The 21,796-nt window shown below is 42.9% G+C and overlaps 1 protein-coding gene across 1 annotated transcript in view; it reads right to left on the bottom strand.

The window, feature by feature from the left end:
- The window catches only part of TANC2 (tetratricopeptide repeat, ankyrin repeat and coiled-coil containing 2), a 201,528-nt gene extending 180,482 nt beyond the window's left edge, over positions 1–21,046 (bottom strand). Inside the window, 2 exon segments of the mRNA XM_029964467.1 lie at positions 13,242–13,341; positions 20,981–21,046. Of these exon segments, the coding sequence (XP_029820327.1) occupies positions 13,242–13,308 (67 nt within the window). The 5' untranslated portion in view covers positions 13,309–13,341; positions 20,981–21,046.
- Positions 21,047–21,796: the final 750 nt, after the last annotated feature.

The following is a 21,796-nucleotide window of genomic DNA, read 5'->3' as shown; positions in this document are numbered from 1 at the left end:
GGCAGCCACAGCTTCTCTGTGCCAGTGAGTTTGTGGACTTCTAAATACTGGGTTTTTTAAATGGCCCCCACACAAAGAATTTATTTATCCCAACTACAGATTAGATCAATTTGTTTAACACGCTGAAAATTCCCCTTTCCCTTTAAAATCTTGTCCCACTGGGACTAAACCAGCCCCCCCTGTGTTGTTGAAATGTGAGTTTAGCAAACACAGAACCAAAAGCTCAGAGTCAGTACATGACACCCTTCTGCAACATTCCAAATGGGAAACACTTCTCTTAGGGAAAACAGGAAGAAAATGAAGAAAACTGCCTTGAATTACTAAACAAATTATTACAACGAGGCCTGTTCCACTGTCATTATGTACTTCCAAAGTGGCCTCTGCTTCATTTGATTTTTTTGTCTCCCTGATTTCCCTGGAGGGTTTCCAGGTGCAGCTCCTGCCCTTCCCATGTCCCAGCCTCTGGAATGGGCAGAACAGGCCATGCCCTCCCTCCTGAGCTGCTTCAGAGATTAAAAGCACAAATTCTATTTTCACCACCCCCCATCTCTTATTCCAGGGGATGATTTGCTCTCTCAGCGTGTCCAGGGAAGAGATCAAAGCTGTTGGATGCACAAGGAGCACCAAACAGCTCCATGGAAGAGCAGGGACGTGTCCCAGGCACAAAGTTCTGGCTTTGTTTAATTGTCAGTGAAGATAAGGAATAGCTGGATATTCTCTTATAAACTCTGAGGGGTTTTTTCCCCTGCAGGGCAGATTTCAGAGGCCATTTCCCAGCTCAGGGTCATTTATCAGGCAGCAGGTTCAGCAGACAGGACCAAGCTGGGATGTTTAGACACCCAGAATTCTAATTTTTCTTCCATTTCAGCACTTTGATCTCCTTCTAGGTGTCTGTACTTAATAAAGCAGCATTGTTTGCAAACTTCCAAACAAGTTTTGTTCACGTAGCATTTTTAACTAATTGAAATAACAGCAGTTTTGAACATCAATTTCTAGATGAAAAATGCAGAAACACTCCCAGGAATGCTTTTTATGCCTCTGAATAAAACAGTGTTGGCACCTCAGTGATTAGAATGAGTATTTCAATGTGAACAACTTCAAGGAATATTTTAAAATAGAAGATTAAGTGGATGACTCAATCATATAAATCAGACAAGAACAACACGATGAATAAATCATTTAAATGCACTATTAATTCTTGTGGTATCAGGGAGAGAAAGTGGTTTAAAATAAGTTAAAAGCAGACTAATTTGTATTCAGTAGACAATTAAATTCAGGGATTAATGTGTCACTTGAAATGGCAGCAAAAAGAAATACAAATATAAATTAAAAGCCTCCTTTTAAATCAGTATATTGGGGCTATGAGATAACTCATGATCTTCATTTCCTACTCTAAGAACAGACCAAAGGTGCAGTTCCTCAGATCAGTTTTGTCTGTCAACAATCAGGAACAGTCTCAGAGGATTTGAGGGCTCATAATCATTCTGAATTCACTTGAAAGGTTTTCAAACCTGTTTAAATGACACAAAACCACCTTCTGCTGAGACCTGGACACCTCGTTGAACCTTCTTGTAAAATCCCACCCCCAGGTTGACTTAGATTTGGGGGGGGGGTTGTATGCTAAGAGAATATGGGTCATTTCTCCACCCATCTCTCATCCTCAGCAAGAAAATGATATAAAAGGAAACATAAACCCTTCCACTTCAGAATGATCTCGCAGCAAAAAATTTCCACAATTCCCCTCAAATAGGTCATTTAAAGATGGAAGCTTTAGCAAAAATTATCCATGACTTATCTAAAAATATTTCTGATACTAAAAAAAAAAAAAAAAGAAAAGAAACAGTCCTCACAGACACACTGAGAGGAGAAGTTCAGGCAAGAACAGGCTGAGGAGGAGAAACTCCTGAAGAGATGCTGCTTAAAAATCAATCCTCTTACAAGGAGAAGATAATTTTTCCTTTAAAAGTATTAGATAATTTTTCCTTTAAAATATTAGATAATTTTTCCTTTAAAAGTATTAGTGAGTACCAGACACTTGCTCTCCTTAAAGGAAAAAAGGGGAAAAGGAAGAGCAATTCCCAAAAGAGAATGTAATGATGGCATTCCAGCCTGATCCCAAAGCCCTGGCACAGGTACTCCAGGGATCAAAGGTGGGTTTATGGGAACCAAGTGGGCCATGGGACACTTCACACCCCCAGTGCTGAGCTGGGAGCTGCCAATGCCATGTTCCAACATCCCCCCTTGCAAAGCCATGGAAAAACCTGGAGGTTGGGAAGAGGCTGCTGGAGGGAGGAGTTGATTTTAACCTTTCCTGAATTGGGTTGGACCATATCTGATCACTCACTGCAGATCAGCAGGTTCTACACAAACCTGGCCAGTGGTTGGTGCATAAAAATCCCTCAAAAATAAAAATATGACTCACACCTGGAATATAATCCCAGGGTGGAGTGCTATGGATTCAACATCTGTCAGTGGAATAAACAAAAATCTGTGCCAGCACTTCCCAGGGACAAGTCACACTGGATGTAAATCATATTTCTCTTTAGGAACCAGAGGGGGGGAAAGTGATATGGAAAAATGTCACATCCTGGGGGGAGATTGAAGTAAAGGCACACTGAGACTAACAGGGATTAATAATATTGAGGAGTGTGATGGAAATGGAGCTGGTTAACAGGCACCTAAGGCCAGCAGGGTTTGTTCCATTTTGTTTGGGAATGCTCCCACCACACTGAACACAGGAACAGCTCCAGCCAGTGCACAAGTGCTCGACATCCAAAAGTTTGTTTGATAACCAAAAGTGTTCTGCCCAAGGAGCACAGAATCAGTGGCAGTCTCAGATCCTGCTTTGTAAGATCCCTTCCTTCTTGTGAAAACCTAGGAAACTGCAGAGTGCTCCCTAACTGCAATTAAACACAAAAATTAAATTAAAAAGTAAAAAATCAGCAGTACTGAAGTCCCAGAAAGTTCCTCACCACCACCTGACAGACCTTTGTTAAAGCTGCTTCACCTCCAGCACCACAGCAGCTCCTCAAGGTTGGTAATTCAGACCCCTCAGGCTCAAACCATCCTGGGATGTGCTCCTTAAAGCCCAGGAGCACCTGATCTCTCACCCAAAGCTGCCTCATCTATTATTCTAAAGCTTCTTTGAGAGCAATACCAGCATCTCTCCCACCTGCCATCACACCTCATCCATCTCTCTCTGTATTCTCTGCTTCTGACTTTGTAACTGTGGAGTTGAAAAATCCAATCTATTGAAAATTAAATTTAACCAGGCAACAACTTCATAATACCTCCTGCTATCCAGTTCCAGCCTCACCTTGCCTTTTATCCTCACATCTGGAAGCTTAAACACCAAATGAAATCTTGAGACAAGAGGATTATTTTGCACTGAGAGGTTTTACAAGTGAAGGGGGAATAAGATTCCCTCTCTTCCACACAGCAATTAATAATTCCTCCTTCCACACTATGTTATAATAATCAAAGGACATCTAGAAGAAGCTTCCTTCCCCTCCTCAATAAACAGAAAAAGCACAACTTTTGTGTTGTGGCTCTGCACTCAAAGCTTTTTACATTCTTTGTGTTACCTACACTGAGTAAGAACTTTCATGTTGCTGCTCAAGAGTTTCTCTCTTGTGGTCACTGAACCTACTCCTGCAGGTTAAGCAGAGAAAAAGGCACTGAAATATGAGCCTTGCTCAAATCTCTTGATAACAGACTCCAAAAAAAAAAAAAAAGCTAAATTTAGAACTTCAAGTTGTGAAAAGCCACCTTGAAATAACATTTTGCAAAGAGCTGAATTCCAAAGAGATGAATTTGACCCACGTGCCCCCACGAGTGACAGGCTCCTGTTCCAGTACATTATACACCCATATAATGAGAGATTTGCCCAGTTCATCATTAATGGCATTTACTGCTTGAAAAATCAGCGTGGGATTGTGCCCAGACACATGATGGGGACATTCCCCACCTCATCAGTAAAGGCTGTCACCCACAGCTTTCCATGGCTGATCCCAAATCCTCACAGGCAAACAGGAATTACACTCTCAGCACCCGAAAAGAAGAAAAATACAAAGCCTGGAATTTCTCAAGAGGGAGAAGGACCTTAGTGCTGGAGTGACAGGACGAGGAGGAGTGATTTTAAACTGCTAGAAAGCAGGTTAGATGGAATATTTGGAGAAATCCTTTCCTGTGAGGGTGGGGAGGCCCTGGCACAGGTTGCCCAGAGAAGCTGTGGCTGCCCCTGGATCCCTGGAAGTGTCCAAGGCCAGGTTGGATAAATTTGGAACAACCTGGGCTAGTGGAAGGTGTCCCTGCCCATGGCAGGGGGTGGCACTGGATGGTTTTGAAGGTCCCTTCCCATCCAAACCACTCCGGGATTCTATATTTAGCTTGGAATTTTCTCCATTTTATTTCTCTTTCCTGCAGGTGAAGATATTGCTTATTTTGGTGCCACAAGAAAACAGATGTTCTATATTCAACACACTCAGGTAAAAAGGCAAAATCAACATTCAAGTGTTGAATATTTCTAAAACTCTTTATTTAGAAACATTTCAATACTTAGTAAGTTTCTAGAACTGTGAGAAACGTTACTTTTCATTTGCTTGTATAAAAAACAGGCCCCCGTTTTTATAGATTAGAAAACTCATTTTGTTTAAATCCTGCTTTTTAAGGAACAATCCAAGTTTGTTCCTCACATGAGACCTGGGGCCAGGCTTGTTCCAGCAGAGAAACTCCAGGGTCAGTCATTAGGACATCCCAGTGGTTTCTTACTGATTTTACAGACAAAACAGTTGAATTCACTGATATAAACCTTTTTTTTTCCTTAAAAAACTTGACTGGATTTTTAAACTATTATAGATATGCAAATCCTTAAGGTTTCCTCAGACATCCTGGAAAGGACATTCCACTTTCCCAACTGTCTGCCTGGACAAATCACTCAAACTGACCGTATTTCCCTTTGAAGCCAGTGGATATATTCTTCTTGAATTGTGTATGAGAATACTTTTGTTTCATGATGGATAAGGGAAAACAAGGCCATTCGATGTGGAAAGCTGTAACTTCATCTCCTTTACACACAGCACGGGAATTTCAGCGGGATTTGAAGTGGGATTTGGTGGAAAACTCCTGCTCCCTCTACTGGCTCAGCCACAGCAAAGCAGCGATGTTTTATCCCAAACCTGTCAGGGAATGGGAGCAAATGCCACAAAATCCCAGATCCCTTTTCCAGGCTGTTGCCAAAGGTGCTCTGTGCTCCTGGCACCAGCACCTCCACCCAGGAATGACCCTCTGAACTGGTCACCAGTTACAACCTGGAACTTTTGATCCCCATCCCCTGAGCCAGATGGTCCCACCAGGTTTCCTCCTGCTCTGCAGTCCAGCTGGTCCAACACAAGGAAGATGTGGACCTGTTGGAATGGGTCCAGAGGAGGCCACTGAGTTGATCACTGGACTGGAGACAGGCTGGGAGAGCTGGGGGGGTTCACCTGGAGAAGAGAAGGATCCAGGGAGAGCTGAGAGCCCCTTGCAGGGCCTAAAGGGGCTCCAGGAGAGCTGGAGATGGACTGGGGACAAGGGATGGAGGGACAGGACACAGGGAATGGCTTCCCACTGCCAGAGGGCAGGGATAGATGGGATATTGGGAAGGAATTTTGGGCTGGGAGGGTGGGGAGGCCCTGGCACAGGTTGCCCAGAGAAGCTGTGGCTGCCCCTGGATCCCTGGAAGTGTCCAAGGCCAGGTTGGACAGGGCTTGGAGCAACCTGGGCTGGTGGAAGGTGTCCCTGCCCATGGCAAGGGGTTGGAATGAGATGGTCTTGAAGGTCTCTTCCAACCCAAACTACTCTGGGATTCTTTGGCTCCTGCCTTAAACCAACTATTATATCCAAGGCCCCTGAACTCCACGAGCTCTGGTCAGATCCCGCTTTCTGCCGGCACGACACGCCATGGAAACCATCCCACAGGATCTCCAACAGCGAGATCCCAGTTCCTGACAGCTCAGACCTCCCCCCCCCAGGGTTCCAGGTAAGCTGGGAGTGAGGAAAGGTGGCTGACAGGGCTGACCCTGCCCAAGGACAGAGCCCAACCTGCAAACACGACCATCCCAGAGCCCTTCCACCTCGGGAATCCATTCCCTGCTTTGCACAAGGGATGCCCACGGAAAGGACTGGTCTAAAAGCCTTTTCCTTTTCCCTCAGGGAAAGTCTCTGGAGGTTAAAAGCTCTGAGTAGCACAAGGACAGCAGAGGAGAGATGGCTCCATAATGGAGCAGCACTGGGAGGAGCAGGAGGATGAATCAGCCCCTGCATTTAGAGGAGACTGGGGTGCAATAATCTCAGCAATCAGACCTGGAGAATCAATGAGGAAGGGAAGGTCTGAGAAGGATTAAAGCTGATACAGAAGAAGTTGAGAAAAGAATCACTGACCTAGAGATAAGTCTTGGATAAAAAACAGCGAATAGGAACACGCCTGAAAAAGCCCATGTGGGTGAGTGAGGGAAGAGGATGTTTGGGGATGCAGGGATTGAAATGAAATATGGGGAAAACTGCCAAAGAAAGAACCATCTCCCAGCAGCTGGATCCTGCAGAACACTCAGGGCCTGCCTTCCTCTCGTTTTCACCCATTTGAAACAAGTAAAACAATCAGCACAGCAGAAATACACTGAATATTTTACTCTCACACCCCCCCCCAAACTTATGTGCCTAATTTTACAATCTAACCTATTTGAGCAAGTGGGACAGAGACTGAAGATCAGTTCATGCATTTTCTTTTGGGGAAGGTAAAAAAGAAAAGAACATTTCAAGCTCAGTTACAGGCAACTTTTTAGTAAAAAGGGGGGAACTAAGTGAGAGCTGTATCTGTATTCAAGCAGTAAATATGTCTGATACTCACAGCTGCCTTTCACACATTTTTTTAAGAGAACAGAACAATCTAAAGTGGGGAAAAGTGGTTTAGAAGTTCCCAAAATTCAAGCCTCGTAGCAAACAGCCCAAATTACAGCATTTCAGAGACAGGGAGACACTGCTCCATCATAACAATCCAACAGCACTCTGCCAATTCCTCCACAAAAACTAAAGCAAAGAAACTGGAAATACTGAGAAGGAGAACTAGAAGATTACGAGTTATTCAAGAAGATTTAACTGAAAGAAAATGTAAGTTGAAATATTCCAGAGTCTAGAAATAACCCAGTAAAATGAAGTGATCTGGTGAGGTGAATTGTTCTAAAAAAAAGGAGGCAAGACATACTGTAAAGCAAATATAAAAGGAGTTTTATAAATGTGCCACAGTTAGGGAAGTTAGAAGAGGAAGGTCAGAGAAAGGAGGAAGCTTAAAATATGGCTCTGAAAAGCCTTGCATATACAGATTATTTAAGAATACCCCACAGCACCACGGGATGGAATTGGGCAACACTGAGAAGGGACAGCAAATCCCTCTCTGTGCATCTGTGTTTGATGAAAGCACAGGAGATAAAGAACAAGGCAATAAATTAAACCTCAAGAGGGTGAGGAAAGCCATGGAGAGGATGTGGGAACAAAACTCCCCGAGTGGTGGCACAGGGAATAAAGTCACTTTATTCCAAGGGCTGTGGAAACACGAGAGGAGGGTGAGGACACCCATGGCTGGTCCCTCAGAGCAGGAGGGAGGTGGCCCCAGCCCACACAGGTGTTCTTGCAGCTGGTGAGGGGCTCCTGGGTGGAGATCTTGGCTCCCAGAGCTGGAGGAGCCCCTGCTCCTCACACAGGAGCACAAACCAACCCGGGCTGATAAACAGCTGAGTCACTTCATAAAAAAATTATGAACACTAAAGACTGAACAGACCAGTCAAATAAGAATTATTTATGAGCCATAAAGCAAGTCAGGTTGTATCTGTGGTGTTGTTATTAAAAAAAAAAAAAAGTATTTGTGAATCAGAAGGAAATAAACACACATTAGGGTAATACAGGCTGCTAAAATTCCCTCTAAGACAGCAGTGCAGGAGAGAAGCAGAAGCTTTATTGTCCAAGCATCTTGTATTTGTCTGGGAAGAGAGTTTGGTTTATGAACAAGACACATTCTGACCAAATAAACCAGAATACAAAGAAGCAAACAATGAGCCTGTACAGACACATCTTCCCCACACGCTGCCTTCTTCAGGAGGAACACATTAAACTACAGAAATGCAAAACAAACTTTCAGGAAGGGCCAGTTCGTGCTTAACAAACTCAAGGACAAACTTCCCTGTGGTCAGAGGATTTGTCAACACACTCCAGACTTGTTTAAAAATGGATTTATGAAAAACCAGCAAACTTGGTGGAAGAAAAGGAGGCTCTGAGTTATTATTATTATTATTATTTGGATGGAACACCTTGAACACGTGGATACATTAGTGATTGAGTGCCGTAATACTTTTAAGGTCTTTTAACACCTCACTTCTAACACCTCCTTAAATTAAGTTCCCTGACATCTCAGAGGACCCACCAGCTGGATCTCATCACTCAGCAATTTCTTTCAGAAATGAAATCGAAAAAGCAATTGTGACCCTCCAACTCTTTTGGGGCAAAAAATTATCCTCAGACTTCCAAAAGAGATCAGATAGATGAGAAAGTGCCTGCAGTTCTGGCCAAGCAGTAATGAGACCTTCACAGAAATGCCTTTTATCTTCCAAAGGCAGGAATCAAAGGAGAAGAGCATTTGACAGGGGCTCTTTCAGTCCTGGAATTAAAATATAAAGTGGCAGGTTCCAAAAGGCCCTATAAATACATTGGAAGTGAGAAGTAATTGGGTCTTCTGTGAACCAGGAAAGAAGAACAGGTTTTAAAAAACCCTGCACCAAAAATACCCTGAATGACAGGCAGGCTCCTGGCTGGGAAGCCCCAGATAAAAATTGTGCATTTTAGAGTTAAGAACAAGCAGGATATAATTCCTGACTAACTCAGAAGAGAAAAGCAGGCCCTTTGGGCTAAGGATTACATGCCTCAGATAAATTTAACATGAAAAAAAAAAAAAGATGAGTACTTTAAAACCTATCTCGGCCTCTGCCAGAAATAAAAGGCACAAATTCCTGGGCTTACACCTCACAAAGTGAAGAGAAATATAAAACCAAACAAAACCTGCAGTTTTGCAGCTGAATTTCAACCAGGTTCTGAAGGGAATCTGAGCTCTTACAGTGGTATTAATTTAATGTGATAATGTAAGAAGGAAATAGTCCATCTGCTTGTAAAAGAACCAGGATAACTGTAATAGGTGGAATGATTGGATCCATTAGATGGGCTTATTTCCCTAACAGGATCCTGGAGTGAATCCATGAGTGCACTGCTGTGATGTGCACTACTGGAACTCACACCCAGAGCAAGCAATGATTAGAACAAGCAAGAAAACTGCAGATAAATGTAAGACAGGTCCTTGACAAACAAATAAAACCAGAGAACCTTCCAGAATATGGATTCAGAGAACAGAACTGCCCTGGAAGAAGGGCTCAATTAGGGGTAAAGAAGCCTCAAACACTCTGAGAAGCAGCAGTGAGAAGGTGTTTCTACCTGGGTTAATGCACCTGCCTGCCCTGGCCACTGAGCTTTTGGCCACAGTCATCCTGCTGGATCTTCAGGTAGAAGGAATAACAGCACAGCACTCTGACACCCTAAAACAAACACATCCCTCATAAATATAACTCTGGATACAAACATGAGTCAGAGAACTTGTATGTCTGCATCTCTCTAAATTAATTTACACTGGAAAAACCAAGGTGATCTGTAACTCTGCTCAGCTGTCTGGCAGCTTTGGGGAATATCCATTTATGTCAGAAGGAAATACAGCCTAATCAAAACACTATTGCAGGCATAATGTGTCCTCAAGGCATTACTGTAAACCATCCTGAGTGCCCTTGAGTCACAGGAGAATTTTTGTTAAGACAGGAGATTAAATATGTGCTCGCACACACATGGACTGAGCACTGTGAAACCCCAGGAGTGAAGCTCTGAAAGGACACCCAGACCCCCAGATTTAACCACAGGGCATCACACAGTCTGATGCTGCAGTGGAAATCCAGTTATTTTAATTGGCATCACTGCATGCAACGATATGTTCAGATGTATGTAACTGTATTCTTCTTATAAAAATATTTTGTGTGTTCCTGAACCACAACACCATCGAGCACCAAAGGGGGAAAACCCACCCTGGCTGAGTCCAAATAAATGTTAACCACAGTTCTTAGAGAATCTGCTCAGCAGTTTCTGAAGGAGGAATAATAAGAAGGCATTTTACTGCTACCACTACCAGGGATCTTTTAATCAGGGAGAACGATCAAAACCACATCAGAGCCTCTCAGAATTGTTAGCTTGACTCCACTGCCCCTGTTTGGGAAGTGCTACTGCAAATGAAAGACACAGCAAAGCACAGGAATTTCAAAGGCCACTGTGCTCCCTTGGATTGCCCAAGAAAAGAACACAATACCTTTAACCTGCTTCAAAGGTTTATTCCCACAGTGGAATGCAAAATGAAGGGAGTGCAGGAAACGAAGACACACACACAGACAGAGACACCCTGGTGGGCTGTCACCCACCCACAGAACCTCAACTCAGCACATGGCAGGTGAATCTTCCTTTTCAGGCACACCTGAAACCTCCAACAGATCGATTTTTCCCAACACAGAACTCAGGACTTGGGAGTTTATTCCCAGTTCTCAGAGATGGGTTTAGCTCTGAGGCCACCGGGACAAACCAGAGCACCAAAACCATCAGAGAGGCTTCACTTCCAGCTTCCAGTGAACATTCTACATCATTGTAATGATAAACAAATTTAAAATGTCAATAAATACCTTATCTTTTTAAAGCACCTGAACGGGGGAAAGTCCCAAACCCCCTCAGTGTCCCCACAGAAAGTGCCCAGACAAAATCCTACCAGTGAAGGCAACACCGGTGGGTGGAGGGACCTGAAGGTCTGCACTGACCACGTGAAAATTAAGGAGTAAAAGAGAAAGAACACCCAGGTTTTAGACAGGTGCATTCACTGTGAGGGTGCCAGGCCCTGGCACAGGGTGCCCAGAGAAGCTGTGGCTGCCCCTGGATCCCTGCAAGTGTCCAAGGCCAGGTTGGATAAATATGGAGCAACCTGGGCTGGTGGAAGGTGTCCCTGCCCATGGCAGGGGTGGGACTGGATCATCTTTAAGCTCCCTTCCAACTCAAACCATTCTAGAATTTATTCCAGGAGGTGGGAGATTCCTCAAGGTCCTGTCAGTGACAGGGTGACAAATGCCTTTTGTATCCTATTAGCTAAGTTCTCTCCTTTTTATCTGCTTTTGAAGTATCAAATTTGTAGTTTGCCAGAGCTGCAAGGCAAATAAGTAAGGCAAATTTTAGGCTTATAATGCTGAATGCAACACAGAAATGTATGTGGAGGATTTACGGATTTTTTTTCCTTACTGTGTTGCAAAGATACACAGAATTCAATATATTTATTTTTAAAAAATCGAGGCAGTAATGAATTCATCTAATGTCCCGTTATAGTTTGATGGCTTATCTGAAAAATTGTTTTCCAGTGGAGGGGTGTTTTCCATTTAGTCACTGTTAATACAACAAACCTGATCATCTCCTTTTCCTATTCCCCCTCCTGCCCTGAAGACTGTCAAACGGAATTCTCAATAAAGCAACTTATTTCAAAGGCAGAATTGTAATAAATTAAACATACAGCACAGTCATTAGGCATTAGAAGAAACCTCATCTATTAAATTCTGTCATGTTATTTTTCAATATATGAATAAGAAAAAAACCCATCTCCTCTGCTCAGAACTGACATTTTCCATTCTCAAAACAACAAACATGTATTTGCAGAGCTGTGCATGTTCAAGATCCTCAATATTGCTAAGGGGGACAAGGCAAAAGGAAAAATAGGGCCTGGTAACAGACCATGTGACAGAAGAGAGGGCTTCATCCAGAAACCACAGCTTTATTTGTGTGTATTTGTTTTCCAAAGGTATCAGAGGCCTTGTCCTTTCCTGGGCTTTAAACTGCCCATGTGACACAAATCCCAAGAGGATGGAGCCATCTGCTCATGGGGTTTCCCAAAACCTGCCTTTCCATGCAGGTCCCTCCTCAGATGACCCACTCCTGCAGCTGAACACTGAGGAGTTCCTAGGGAAGGAAAATCTCCTTTCCAAAGCCATGGATGACAATCACCACCTCGAGCCCGAATTCCTACAGAAGTCCTGGCAAAACAGCCTTTTTCCTGCTTTGAGACCCACACCAAGCACAAAACCAGGATGAACTGCTTGAACTCCTCATGAAAATGTCTTCAGGATCCAACCAAGACACCCAGGACTCTCACCACACATTAAAAATGAGGGGGCAAATTCTGGCAGTGTGAGAAACACAGAATAAATCACTTCACCCAAAGGAAAACAGTCCATTTTTCCATTGAATTTATCACCACTGCATCTCCACATCCTCACTCATGGTTTCCCAAGGAACATCCATATGCACTATTTACACAGATGCACGAGCACAAATAAACACTGTCTCCCAAAATATTTAAAATGTGCTGCCAGATGGTTTTAAAAAAAAAAAAATCGAAATGAAAGATCTAATTAAAAGCTCTTACCCTGCCAACACTCCATTTTTGGAAATAACTACAAAAGTTAAATAAAAAAAAAAAAACAACAATGTTTTTCGAGCCTATCAATATTTTTGTCATGTTTTGCTTCACAATTACAATCTCCCCTGATCTCCATCAAGCCACATCAACCAGTGCTAATTGTAAACTCCTTTCTTGGGCTGGTGGAAAAAGGAGACTGGCAGAAATTATGACCAAATTTGGGCAATTACTCTTTTGATTCCACCTCTTCCCAGTCCTCTCTCTCCCTCCTGTTTAAAAGTTTAAAAAAACAAACAAAAAAAAAAGAAATTGCTGCTGCCATCACCAGTTTTGCCTGTAACAAAGCAGATTTCACTGCCACAGTTATCACAGGCATTTTGAGAGGGGGAAAAAAGTTATTTTCTTATTTTCCACAACCGAAACACGAACCTTGACGTTTGTTTACTCCTTGTTTTTCCCTGCATCTCATCTCCCCAGCAAAAGCAGATGATGGTTTACATACACTTTAAATAAATATACATGTATTTTCAAATATTAAAATCACAGCATTAAAATGAAGTGTAATGATGTTTTGAGATCATCAGGTGAGCCCATCAACAAGAAGAAAAGCCCAGAACACACATGGAAGGGGTGGTGGCAGAGCTGTCACTGTCCCACACTCGAGGAGGTGACTGTTACTTACCACTGGACCTGTTTTTGCGGTTTGACTTCCCTCCTGTGAGAAGCATCTTGAGACTGTTTCGAAACATGGTGATCCCGTTCCACTCGGTGTATCCCAAACACTGCAGAAAGCAGAACAACAGGTGGACAAAAATCAAAACCAGCTCCAATCTGGACAACAGGAAACAGTTATGGAGCGGTAAAAAAATTGCTAAACCTGAGAGAAAAACTTAAAATGATGAAAAATTACTTTGTCAATACAGTCTTTAACAACAAAAATCAACATCCACATAAAGCCCACCATTCAGTTCAAAAGCTTGTTTTCAGTTCATAGAATCATAGAATCACAGAATCAGCTGGGTTGGAAGGGACCTCTGAGATCATCAAGTCCAACCCTTGATCCAACCCTGCTGTGGTTCCCAGCCCATGGCACTGATGCCACATCCAGTCTGTCCTTAAACACCTCCAGGGATGGAGAATCCACCCCTTCCCTGGGCAGCCCATTCCAATGGCTGAGCACCCTCTCTGCAAAGAAATTCTTTGTAATCTCCAACCTAAACCTCCCCTGGCACAGCTGCAGACCCAGCCCTCTTGTCTTGCTGATGGTTGCCTGGGAAAAGAGACCAATCCCCCCCGGCTCCCCCCTCCTGTCAGGGAGTTGCAGAGAGTGAGGAGGTCTCCCCTGAGCCTCCTCTTCTCCAGGCTGAGCCCCCCCAGCTCCCTCAGCCTCTCCTCACAGCACTTGTGCTCCAGTCCCTTCCCCAGCCTCGTTGCTCTCCACGCTATTTCCAGCACCTGCCTATTTTGTCAAATAGTTTGACTGAATTATCATCACACTGAAGTGGCAAAGACTCAGCATTTTGCAAAATGCCTCCATTTCCCACCTCTGTTAAAGCCAAACCCATCAGAAGGAGTTGCTGCCCTTCCTGTTGCTCAGAAAATCAATCCTGCTGACACCAACCCCGACTCCAGCCGTGGCTGACTGTCAAATTCTTTGTGAGTTGAATAAATTGTCATGAGGAGACAAGTCACTCAAACCCAGAGTAACTGATGCAAAAAATCAAACAGAAACATTATCCCTACATTTTCCTTGCTCTGTATGTCTCAGGTAAAAAAAAAAAAAAAGGTTGTCTGAGTGCTGCTGAAGATAAAAGAATGTCTGGGATCACCAGGCACAGTGACAGCCTGTGCTGGGGAACAGCCACTTATTAAAGCAGGTAAAGCATCAAAACACCTCCAACAAAAGCAGCTCCAAACCAGACCAAAAGGATTGTAAAGAGTCTTTGATCAGGACATACAACAAACCACAATTTTCCTTCTATTGTACACATGAGCTTCCACAGTTACAAGGTAACACATTCATCTTGTAGAAATAAATAATGACATTTTCCCCTGTAACAATATTAGGTTCCTCTTGGAGGATGCTCAGGAAATGCCATCTTGAGTTTCTTCACTTATCTGATATTTTCAAGTCTGTTAATACAATAATACCCAGTTCAAAGAGCTTTCTACGTATATTTAAAACCACTGAAAGCCCTTTTAATATGATTTATTCACAGAGAGACACCAGCATTCCAGGGCAGCAGCCTGGAGCACACACATCCCAAACCCCAGGCAGCACAGAGGGGTGACAGCAACTCCAGCCTGTCCTGACTTCCACAAGTTCCCACTCACTTATCAGATCTCACAAGCAGGTTTTAGGGTCTGTCTGTGTGCCAGAATGGATTCATGCACGGATGAATATCACACAGAAAATGCAGAACCGGAATTTCATTTGCATCTATGAATTACAAGAGCATCACCTGGGCCACCAAAACACAAGGAGCTGGTGTTCAGGCTCGTTCCCAGGGCTCCTAAAGGAAGTTTAGGTCCCCTTTGAAGCATCCCAGGTGGGAGATGGAAAGAAAGGTCTTTTGGATGGGGCTCTGAGCAGCCTGCTCTAGTGGAAGGTGTCCCTGCCCGTGGCAAGGGGTGGGACAAGATGATCTTGAAGGTCCTTTCCAACCCAAACCACTTTGATTCTGTGATTTCAGTTTAGCAGCAGCTTCTGCTGTGGTTTCTCACTGCATCCCACACACAGTGGTGAGGAACTCTGAGTGTGAGCTCTCGCCAGACTCACATCCTGAGTGAGGTTTTCACATCACAGAGCAGCAGGTTCAGCAGGTGACCAGAACCAGCTGCTGGTTTCCATTTTCAGGCACAGCCACGTCCTTTTGTGGCTCTGAGCACACGTGGTCACAGCTCTCCCTCTGTTCACTAACACTGAGCCAGAAAGAACATGGAAGAATAAGCACTCGAAATTAAAAATTCTGTTGCTCCTATTAGTTCATGGAATCAGAAGGATTTAACAGCAAATGGCATTACATTATGAGGAGGAGCTGGATCAGGTTTTCACCCCCCAACAAGCTCCTCAAGGCATCTCCCAGCCCAGGTTAATTCCTGGGCCAGCAGAAGCAAAAGCTGCAGGAATGTGATGGGGATCCCTTCCCATCTCCAGTGCCACGGGATAATTGTCATCAATTCGGGCAACCAAGAGCTCCTACACTTTATTGGTCATTTATCTTCTCATCTGTAGCTTGAATTAACCAAACCTAATGAAGACTTGTGTGAGCACCAGTCTCCAAACAGCATCAGCAGGTGAATAAAAAGGTACAACCCCTACAGTGCCTTTTTAGAACAAACAGCTCAAGAATCTGGTTTATGTCCACACGCTCTGCCCCGTGTTGTTTTATCCTCTAAGAAATCTGAATTTCAGTTAAATACACAATCCACAGCAGTTTCTGGAGCATGAGGAGGCAGCAGCACAAATATGATGAGGGGAAAAAATAAACCCCAAAGGCAAGGGAGGTAGAGGCAGACTGAGCTCTGCAACCTTACACTGAGCCCCAACAAATCTGGGACAGCTCATTAAATCCTCTGCAATGACTAAGGCCTATTGCTTTGTTTTCTTAATTTTAAGACAAGAGTTTGCAGACAGGCTGCAAAAACCACTTCACATTTTGGGTGGCTACACATTATTACAGCCCACAGAAGTCGGTCTGGCTTCTTTTTATAGAAAAAACACGGAATTAAAAATCGCAGCAATTTTTTTTTTTCACCCATATACCACCGGTAGAAAGCCAGATCCCTGTATTTTCCTCTTCTCTGATCACCTCGCTAAAAATAAAATTATTTCTTTATAGAAAACTGATTAGCAAAGCTAAGCTCTTGTTCAAAAGGGTGTTTGATGTGCAGTGAGTCGGACAAACATCGCTGAGCCACCGCTGGCAAGTTTTGTGCACGTTAATAGGAGAAGCTATTAAATGTATATCCTCAGATTAGAACTCTGGGTTTTTTCCACAAGTTTCTAACTACAAAAAGAGGAAGGGAATGTAACAAGTCATATGTGAAAAGCACATTTCTTAAGGATTTTATTTCCCCTTTAAGTTTTCAGTTCCTTTCTCGCCTCTGTAGTGAAAATACCCACAAGGGACAGGCATTGGTGGGAAATAAAGCTACTGTAAACATTTTGGTGTTCCAAACACGTTAAAAGAAACAGATTTCCTTATACATGTTCATAATTGAAATTTTAGCCAGGAGAAGGCCCAACCAGGCTGTGCTTTACAAGGATGCTCCCGAATTTCAGCAGCACAGCAGAGCTTTAACTCAGTGGGTGAAAAGGACAACTTAACAACAAAAAAAAAGCCTTTATTGCCAAGTTGGAGGTGGTTCAACAGTCCTGGCAGCTGCCTCTTCAGATATTAATTTGTGGTTGAAGAGAGAAGTCCAGGGCTGTGCACAGGAACACCTCTGTGCCAGCCCACGGGATCCCATCAGCTCCCTGGTTGGGTCAGGAAGCAGCAAATGAAGGCACAATTTGCTTCCAGGACCTTCATAATATTCAGCAGAAGTTTATGAACATTATGGAGTCAAAAATTCTCAAAACATTATATTGATAGATAAAGTAAAAGTATTAGCAAACTTCTATTAAAACACATTTTTTCAATGAGAGTCTCACTGTTCATTCCTTTATTCATCTCCTTTGTCCACTTCGTAAGATCCTGAGGCATCACATTCCCCAGTGAATTTTCCCTCAATTCCCAAAAAGAATGATGGAAAGACATTTTTTTTAAAAGAATGAGTCCTTATGTGTTTTTCAAAAAAAAAAAACAAACAAAACCAACAACAGAAAAAAAACCCCAAAAACAAACAAACAAAAAAAAAATCACCAAAACAACAACAAAACAAAACCAAAAACAAACAAACAAAAACCACCCCAAAGTCCTTTGAGAGAAAATCCACTCAGTTATGCAAAATAACAGAAAAACTCCTTCCTCATAAAACATTCCCTCTCAAAGGTTCCTGGGAGCACAAGATTCTCTCTCTTCATGAGCAAAGCTGAACCCACCACAGCAGAAATTAATAAGTGTGTATAATAAGTATCTTACATTAAGATGCCAAAAAAGGGAACCTCTCTGAGTATTAGTTTTCAGGATTTAACAACATGTAAAGCCTAAATTAACATTTTTTGTGAACAGAAAATCTAACCTTTCATAAATTAGCAAACCACTTTTAAAGAGCAGTCAAGCTTCGGGAAGGAAGAGGTAACAAGGACTTTTTTTTATACAAGTGACAGATTTCTAAAGCTAATTATAACAAGATGAAAGAAATTGATAAATGAAAGGAAAACACAGGACAGAGTTTGGCTTTCAAGCATTTACTCCACATACAACTCATGCTGTACACAGAAATCTGTAGCTGCTGCCAGACTGAAACTTCCCGTGCTCCTCAAATCAATTATTCAGAGTTTAAGCTGAACTCTCATTTTAAACTGTCGTGAAATTCGAGAGGATGTTTTGAGACAGAGCCCGATGACGGGGAGCAGAGAGCACTGAAAGCCACACTTGGATGCTCAGGGGAGGACTGGGGCTGTCACATGTCACCACTGAGAACCACCAGAAGCTCCTGGATCATCCATGATGATCAAATCCATTAAACTCTGCCTCCCAGAACACCCTGACTCACCCCAGGAGTGGGAATAACTGACTACAACAACACTCAAGTCAAAAGAAACACGTATTTTTGTGAGCTTGGTCCGTGTGCACTTTAAACACACGGGAGCAAAATTCGGAGATGAAATATTTCCAGGAACTTCAGGAATGAAAACAGCATTGTTGGGACCCAGCAAGCATGCCAAGAACTTCGAGGATTACTTGGAAATAGGAAAACAACAAAGGAACTGAAAGGACTAAACCCTACCAATTAGAGGTCTTTAAGCAATTAAGAGTTTATTAAACAAAGTTCTCTAAACTAATAGGCTTTAGAACAACTGTATGTGAACAAAAATGAATTGTTTGATGTTTGTTCCCTCCCAAAAGCCTGAAGACTAATGTTGGTGATGGGGGACTTGATGTTCATCCCCTCGGGCCCTTCCTCAAATACTTGGAGGCATCTTGACTGTCTTTCCTACAGATCCTGCACTGACCCCTGGAACTTGTGCTCTCTCCTGTCCTCCTGAGATGCCCCCACTTTCTTTGCTTCTCCAGCTGTCTTTGATGGAAATACATAAAAATACATCCATAAACCACCAAAACCAGCATCCCCACTGGAAACACATGGCCAGCAGGTCAACACGACAACATCTCACAAGGAAGCAGCTTCAACCTCTGCTTTCATTTCATCAAATAGAGCAGCTGGTAATGCCCCAGTTAAAAAGCAATCCTGAGAGCATTACATGGTAATAATCCCATGTTTGTGGAGTTCCCAACAACAGCCCCGAGGTGAATGTGGCCAAACATATTCCTTGATGAGTCTGTGGTGATGATGTTCACTTCAAGTCTGTGGGGTTCGTGTTCACAGGTAATTTTTATACAGTTAGAGCCCCAGAGGAAGGAGACAAGCACAGTGTTATTATGAAAACCCACAGAGTTGAGTCTGAGGAACAGCTCACTGTGGTGCTGTGCTTGGAAAACAGCACTTCCAGAGGGTTGAAGAGCTTGGTCAGGGAGACTGCAGCAGCCCCTGGAGCTGGGAGGCAGGAGGACAAGACCCTTCATCCCTCAGCTCTGTGCAGGCTTGAGTTCCTCATCCTCTGCTAACAGGGCATTGTTTTTCCTTTTGTCTAGAACAGTCATACTTTGAGTAGGAAGGATGGAGAACAAAAGTACAACTGCTCCAGGAGAGATGCCACTGACAGACAGCTCATGACTCACTCTGAGCTCAGAGGAACTCACCACTCTCAACAACAATCAGCAGATAACCCTGCCAACCACAGAATACCAGCTAATGCACCCTGCAACCTTAATTCTCACTCCAAGTTTGAATTTACTCTTCTGGGAAAAGGCTTTCTCCAGCAATGCTTTTCATTTAAGTGTTGGGATTTACCACCAACTTAAGATCAGAAACTCTACAGAAAGAACACAGTCACTCACGAGGAGAAAGTCAAAAGTCAGAACCAGTTCTCTCTTCAACATGAAAATGTGGTGACCTTGAAATTAAGGAAATTTAATTTTGAACAGGGCTTTGTCATTTTGCATAACCTGGTTTCTAATTCTGGATTAATGATACAGACAATTCCCAAGGGACTCTTCCAGTCTCCATATACAATGTCAATTATAGAGCCTTGGAGAGCAATGATAACCACAGGGAAGTTAGGAATGCCATCACCTCACTTCCAGCAGCTCCTCTGCAGGGCTTTTAGTGCCCTCTGTGCTGCCCAGAACAGCTAAAATCATATTTTAAACATTATTAGTAGCTGCCTCCATCAACAACCACGTGAACAGGGATTTAAGCCTGAAATAAAACGTGGCACAATCCTGCACAAGTTGACTCGAATTAAACTGCCTTGGAAGGAATTTTAAGGCACTTCCTACAGCTGGAATCAACAACCCTCCCTCTGCCAGGACCAACAGTGCTGATTCTGCCCCAAAGCACCACAGGACTGAAGAGATTCTTGCATTTCAACTTTTGGCAAAGACACGGAGCAGCCAAAAACCCATCAGTCAAAACCACACCAGCTCCAAAGTGCACGCTCTGTTCGAGGCTCCCTTCAGTCTGAAGTTACTTCTGAAGACACACTGGTGTGACAGAAAAATGAAAACTAAAAACTAGGCAATGTATAAAGTGTGGGGAAATGCTACAGCACTTCACTGCTCAGGCACTAAAGGAAATGGGAATTATTTGCTTAATTTTTAAGTAATCAAAAATACATCTTAGATACAGACCTAATTAAGGAGCTGCTGTAAGCCTGTTCTGCAAACCTTCCCAAGTCTCAAGAATATTTAATACAGAAGTCAAGTTCAATCCATTGGCAAGCACTGGAGATTTTGTCAGAACACAGAGTATTTTGGATTTTACAGAAAAAAAGCCTTGAAACAATTAAGATACCAAAGTACATTTCTACAGAATGCAGTGTCCCTATTATACACTTTGTTTACAAAAAAGTATCAATATTTTAGTTAGAATGAACTCAATAACATAAAATCCTACCTATAATTTTATTACATCTGTTTTCCTGTCCATCACCTCCAGTAGGGAAAGACAGGGAATGACCAAACACTAATACATGGAAACTCCTACATCTTTTTCTCTAAATACAGAAACAATCAGGATAAAAATCAGTAATACTGATATAGGAAGACAATGCCCCTCCTGCTCCATGTTCCAACTCCAGGTGATCACAGATCAGCAAAGAAACAACTGAAGAGAACTGCAATTGTATTTAAACAATTCAATAACTCCTGCAAAGAGAAGTGGGACTGTAAGAAGGAAAAATTCTCCTACCTTGATATCTTTAGACGAGTTAAACCTCTAGTAAAAAGTGTCCTCCTCCATTCACTGCAAGTCCTGAAAGACATAAAAAAACCACAAGAGAATTTAGCAGCATCTTCTCAGCACCCTCTGTGCCCCACATGCACTGAGCTACAACCATCCCATCCCAGGAATAAACCCACGGATTTCCCAGAGTGTTACTGTGGAAGCACCAGGCAGCCCCTGCTCTTTAGCCTAACAATTAAAGAGTGAATGTTCCTGCTCTTAAATCTGTGAATCAATACTAATTTCAGTCCCTTGCCTCTTCCCTCTCATCGCTTTTCAACCGGGAGGAGAAGAAAAGCAGAGACATTTCCCTCGGACACACATCATATAATGCACTATTTAACAAGGAGTATGTGAATTCCAAATATTTCCCTTCATCCCAGCAAGTTCTCCTGCTAAAACCCTGCAACCTCCCCACTGGGTTTTTTTTTTAAACTCAACCCTTACATAAACACAACTCCCAAGAGGGATCCAGCACTAAATCAAGGGTTCAGTCCTTGGCCCTTTGCTCTGTCATCACATACTCAGAACAAGCTCATCAACAAAAAGCCACGAGAAATGTATCTTGTAACTTATTGAAAAAGACCAGAGCAGCTTTTTTATTCCCAGCCTGTGTTTTATTTGTGCTGACGATATTGTGTTACAGCCTCCACCAATCCATTGTTTCAGAAATCTCATTTGAGAACCAGCAAACAGAAGGAAATACAGGCACGTCTCATTTGTCATCAAACAAACAAACACCAAAAAAATCCCAGTAAAAATTGAGGCCACCTTAAGTTTAAA

The sequence above is a fragment of the Manacus vitellinus genome, unplaced genomic scaffold, assembly GCF_001715985.3.
Source record: "Manacus vitellinus isolate BGI_N305 unplaced genomic scaffold, ASM171598v3 scaffold_72_pilon, whole genome shotgun sequence".
In the NCBI taxonomy this organism is placed as follows: domain Eukaryota; kingdom Metazoa; phylum Chordata; class Aves; order Passeriformes; family Pipridae; genus Manacus; species Manacus vitellinus.
Note: the sequence above shows the minus strand (reverse complement) of the source record. Positions and strands in the feature narration are given on the sequence as shown.